Source organism: Lingula anatina, chromosome 5, assembly GCF_051362555.1.
Source record: "Lingula anatina isolate TDL-2025a chromosome 5, LinAna3.0, whole genome shotgun sequence".
Taxonomy (NCBI): Eukaryota; Metazoa; Brachiopoda; class Lingulata; order Lingulida; family Lingulidae; genus Lingula; species Lingula anatina.
Window position 1 is genome coordinate 24,401,636 of NC_141771.1, and position 5,777 is coordinate 24,407,412.

General features: G+C 39.8%; 1 protein-coding gene across 1 annotated transcript; it reads right to left on the reverse strand.

Moving 5' to 3' along the window:
- Positions 1–249: 249 nt before the first annotated feature.
- Positions 250–4,088, reverse strand: LOC106158848 (baculoviral IAP repeat-containing protein 7-like). The gene is made up of 7 exons (XM_087014110.1): positions 3,413–4,088; positions 2,934–3,098; positions 2,401–2,556; positions 1,863–2,038; positions 1,439–1,475; positions 823–1,131; positions 250–500 (listed from the first exon to the last, which is right to left on the reverse strand). Exons 1-7 carry the CDS (start codon positions 4,086–4,088, stop codon positions 250–252), a joined length of 1,770 nt encoding a protein of 589 aa, XP_086870236.1.
- Positions 4,089–5,777: the final 1,689 nt, after the last annotated feature.

Consider the following 5,777-nt stretch of genomic DNA (forward strand, 5'->3'; position numbering starts at 1 on the left):
AAAAATAACTATAAATAACGGTTATCTTTATTATGATCTTTAGGATAGTCGTTCTATGCCAATGTTTTGTCATATATAGTATGTAGGTACAAACTGTCAAAATGAGAATAGTTGTTACTACACTTTGCAATATGTGATCAAGAAATGTCGTTGAATCTGTGAATGTGATACTTAGTTCCTTCAGCTTAGTATTTAGATATTAAGATAATAATGCAGTTTGGATAAAATCCTCGCTATTCTTGACCAGGGTTATATTAAGATTAACTGAACCGTTCCCTTGATGGCTGTTCTGCAAATGGCGCAATTCCTCAACGCAGGTGCACACTGGACACAGGCGACAAGATGGCCGCACGGCAGAAATACCACGCTAACTTCTTTGTCCTTACAGATCTTACAGGTGCGCTCTTCTTTCAGTCTCTTGTTTTCCTCAAGCAAAGACTTGATCTCTGGAATACAATTGGTAACACTTACTTCAAAACCGTTGGTGATAATGGCATAACATCAATACAAAGGAAAGGACACAAATAAACAGGTTTACTCTTCTTTTTTTATCACTTCTTTTTTAATCAAGCGCTTAATGATGCTTCTTATTGTGAACAACATCAACGATATACACCTGAGAAAGTCGCCCTGTAGCAGCAATTCGAGTGCGTTGATGGTTTAATAATGATAATGATATTAAAATATTTACCTTAGCACCTATAATTATTTCATAATCATTCAAAATAACGATGTTTCTGAACTTTCTATTTAACTCTGTGTATATCTTATATAATCTAACCACAAGAAATCGTAACGGAGTGTTATCAGCTCAGACATTACCCGAATGCTGCGTTTGAGATGCTTTTTGGGTTGTCACAGATGCTGGTACTTCAACCAGAGCTGGGACTAGTGGCTGTTGACCAGGTTCCTCTTGCGCCGTCTGTCGGTCCATCTCATCCTCAATATTCAAAATGGCATCTAGTAAACTCGCTGCACTGGGGAAATCATCTCCAGTATCCCTCAATCTATGTTCGATCGCCTGACGCACTGTATCTCTACTGAAACCCATATCTATAACCGCCTGCACTGTCGGTGTGTCTAGGCGGGCTTTGATCTCCCGGGACTCTACATGGTAACTTCCTGGCGCACCTGTATACAGGCAGAGTTCGGATCACGTGATGAGACAAGAAGCATGCTCAGCGATTTATTTACAAGGATAAGGTGATACTGCTCCAAGTTGTTGAATGTCGGATGGGGTCAAATCACAAATAAGAACATTAAGGACTTGTTCATATACTTGTACTTCACACACATTTACCATATTTGCTAATTCTGTGAAGTACAATATTGTGTATGTATGAAGGTGACTACTTTCAAACTTAAGAAATCTAGCAAGGCTCATGGACCGGGTAAATGATAATTGTGTTCGTTGGTCAGAAAGCAATGGGTTACTAACCTTGTGCTCTGTGTGCTTGCGCTTGAGACTGGGGAGACTAAATTGAATAAATCAATATTAACCGTGATCAATTTATATATAAAAAATAGTCAATGTATACGGTATTTGCTAACATGGTGTGTAGATTTACAACCAAAAGACAATGTCCCGTGAAAAAATTCTATAACAAAGCATAGTCAATGTATACGGAATTTGATAACATGGTGTGTAGATTTACAACCAAAAGACAATCCCCTTCTTGTCTTTTATCAAGTATAATGTGGTTATAATGTACGTCATGTAAGGTTTCTTGATTGACGATGTCTGCGTCATAAAAATGAAAATCAGACAACGCCTAAGTTACACCAATTATTTAAACGTCATCTACCCTAACCCGTGCTTATATCTTAATCACATTAAATGCTGAGATTAAATATATGCTTACCTGGTTGTTTGGCGAATTTTGTCCCTTAATAATTTGTATAAAAGTACCCCCCTTGCACTGACGAACAAAATCACACCACGGGAACCAACGCGCATGCTCAGCCCAAGGGTCGTCTTGTAGTTCCCAATTCCTCAGTCCTCCGTCACAGAAGAAGCATTTCACGTTGTCAAAAAAGCCTGTTATTAAAATAAAAATATACTGAATGGGTGCTGTTACTCCTCTTATCAAGATTATAACTTGTCCATTTTTATTCACAAATGGTCAGCTTTTTATTAACGACAATCTAAAAAAGACGTCGTGAGAGCTGTGGATTGCACATTGAAGTACACTGTCATATGTACATATTACACATTGTGTGACTTTGCCTTAATATATGGGATGCTGGTGTTCTTTAAGAAGGGGCGTTATAGGTTATGGCATATTAATTATATTGAGGGGTCTCGTTTTCTATAAATTTGGCAACACCAATGGATATATGAACATGTTAATACTTAATAAATTAATCGATATATTTCAGTCAAATATAAAGTGTACTTACCGGCGTAAATAAACCCGGCCCTGGCGAGAGCTTCAGGACGCGGAATACGAGATGGCGGCCAGTTAGCAAAGGTTCGAATTCTGGCCTGTTCAGTGGCGTATCTCTCGTGTCTAGGTCTCGCTGTTAGTACTCCTTGTGTGGGTCCAGTTGTGGCATCTATGGGGTGAAAATATGGGAAGAGGAGTTTTAGGGATCGACTTGCTAAGTAATGACAGTTTAACGACATTTGACATCTGTGGTTGTCGTCATTGCACTAACCTGCATTCTAGATGTACCCTGTAATGCACTATGAACCACGATTCGAGCAGAAGTAATAGGCTGGGCTGTGCTGCGTGATGGGAAACGACGCGTAGTACAGTACGCATTTCTCGATAAGAAACTTTTGTTTAGGGTACAAATTCCATATAGTATCAAAATTGGGTCAATATACATTACATTGCACCAAATGAATATGGTTAACTAGGTCTTTAAAATCATGTCCTCGCGGTAGCGTTTATGAGGATGTGTTAGAATTATTGTTATCTCATGCTTACTCTCTGATCCTGTTGTGCCGTCTCCCACAGCTTGTCTTTGTGATTCTGACACAGCAAGAGGAAGAGCTGTGCTTGGTCCTTCCAGAGGAATATTTCCAACTTCCAGTCCTAGGACGAACGGGCAGGTGGAAAGATATCTGCGGTGTTCCTGCTTTGGTTGGTCACCTAAAGCAAATGTTAACGTCTGATCCATTTCATCATTCTGACGCCGAGGAGAATTGTGCGTTTTAAATCCAACAACCATGAATGCTTTACTAAAATCAGCACTTAAGTTACAAATCAATGTATAAAACTAATCTGTCATGACAATATTGCATCAGTTTTAAAGGTTTAGAGCATTGATTGTTTTGATAAATTTAGGAATGTTCATATTCATACAAATGAGTGACCCTATTCTTGCTTCAACCATTTACACAGAACATGCAGGGATATATAGAATCACGTTCATAGCGATAAAAAGAAAAAAAAAACACTCATACCTAGTTCCCAGTTCTTTAATACCCCCTCACAGAAGGCACATTGTACCCGGTCCTCCGTGCCCAGATAGAAGACACCAGCTCTTGCCAAGTCTCTGGGTGGGACACTTGCTCCACTGGGCCAGCTGACGAAAGTTGCTAGGCGATCAGACTCATTTCTCATCCGCGAAGGGACACATGTAGGCAGATGAGATGTATTTGGTGGAGTTAAGGGGACAGATGTGTTCTCGTTAGAGCGTACACCACTGGCAACCCCGGCATGAGCCATCATGTTTGTTTCCAGCGGCGTGATCTGCGTGGTGGCGACTTCTGGTGAACTGATGCCCAGTGACCCGGATAATGCCTGCTGGCTTGACAGTAGTGAGGACGCATTGCCACCATGGTCACGTGGTGAAGACCTTGCTAAGTTTGGGAAAGGGTCATCATCTGTTTGGAACAGGGGAACATTCTTTGTCTCAGTTCCTTTCATAAGTTGACAATCTGGGAAGAAATTGCGATGTCGCATAAATGGATTGTCTCCATAGGTCCACTCTTTAAGTCTCCCTCCACAGCTAAAACATGCTACCTCATCACTGTTTCCAGTGTAATAAAACCGTGATCGTGCTGGTACCGGGACTGAATTGGGCAGGTCTTTAAAAGTGGACAGTCGCACTGCTTCATAGCAGTTTTTCTCCCCCATATGAAAGGGTGGGCCTTGTGCCGACTGAAGAAAGTACTTGCGAAGATGCGCCGGATATAAAAGCATGCTTGTCCCTCCTGGGACGAAATTTGTTGAATGCCGAAACAAATCATTGTGAAGAAAAGCTAAAACTTGGCTGTAGATATCGGGATCGTCCTTCTCGTCCGCATTTTCTTTCGTGCATTTATCTTTCGTACATTGTATCTCTTCTTTCTGTTGTATTCCTTATCTCTATTCGGCAATGATGACGTCAGTGTATGACGATCAAATTCCGGATCAATTGTAACAGTGTTCTCTTGTGTACTCATTTTTGATGGCAATGTGTAATCTGACTGGTATGTATGATTGCAAGAAGTCTTCTTGTTCTTGCTTTCCAAGTTCTCCGACAAGCATATAGTCCAACCCTTTTCATCTTCGAGTTAATTTAATGTAATCAGTATACTGCTGATACCACGGGGGTTGTCTAATGCATTCAACCGAGGACAAGGGTTCCAGGAGGTGATGTTCGTCAACCAAAGGCAAGTCAGTGTGAGGTCTAAATCACCAACAGTTACTGGTGTTGAGGGGTTTCCCGCGGGATACAGCTGCTCCCGTTGGTGGCGATTAAAAGTTTTGGTGATAATCTAAACAGCACAGTCTAGACAGTTCTATCACCAAGCACCCCATTCAACAACCCCGTGCTGAGGTCAAATAAATTGGGATAGTTTGTTTTAAGTTATTTCTGAAGAACATCTTACAAGACCTACAAGGCATGTTCTGCAGTCAGAATGCTTATGTGAAAGAAATTCCTGTGGTTGGAGTCGGTGTATGTATTTGCTGTTTCCATGGCAGCGGTCACTTAGAAACCATTCTCTGCATTATCTGAAATGTAATATAAAAGCGGAGGTTTTGGGTCTGTCAATTCCTGAATATTCTAAACCTCATGGGTATTTATTGAAAACGAGCTAAAAGCAAGTTTTATATGAATCATATAGGCAAGTAGAAATGGCGCCAGATGATGGTAATTAACGGACTGTTATATGCCTACCTATGTAGGTTGCAATCCGTCCTGAATCAAACCGTTAACAATTAGACAAATGAAATGCATTTGTTCGATTTTTTTTTTCACCTATATGGAATTTGATTTCGAATTTGACTGAATTTGACTACCACATGATAATTTGGCTAACAAGCCGGAAGCGCGCCCTATCTTAAGTTGTTGGAATTTTATCATTCATATTTTTTTTGCGGAAAAATTATACAATTGACCGCAGTGAAATCTTTGATGTTGTTATTTTGCTTTCAAATCACGTACACGTTGGATTTGATATACCCATTTGAATGAACAATATTTTTTTTTTAATTCCAAGGCTGACTTACCATAGAATTGAGTTGTTATGCTCATTAACCATATTTGAAATATATTAAAATAAAAATGAAATTCATCAATCGATATTACAGTGGCCGCTTATTAACCAACTAATCAATTTTATTTAGCATAAGGCTATGTAGATCTACGTTACCTGATTTTTCTAGGGCCTCAATAACCATTATTACATGTATCTCCATTAATGTAGACGTACGGTACTCTTCCACGTAAAATTGATTGTAAATACCAGTTTTGATACCGTTATCAAACATCGAGCATCTTTGCCAACGATAGGTCTATGATTATATCCTTTCTTTTGATTTGCTAAACAGGGCTGGGAG

Bases quoted from the DNA above. Each gene is read 5' to 3' on its own strand.
- LOC106158848 (XM_087014110.1), bottom strand. From the start codon at position 4,088: ATGGGGGAGAAAAACTGCTATGAAGCAGTGCGACTGTCCACTTTTAAA. The intron at 2,557-2,933 runs GTAAGCATGAGA...TTCACCCCATAG, and splicing joins CGGCACAACAGGATCAGAGA to ATGCCACAACTGGACCCACA. The intron at 1,476-1,862 runs GTAAGCATATAT...TATTCAATTTAG, and splicing joins AAAATTCGCCAAACAACCAG to TCTCCCCAGTCTCAAGCGCA.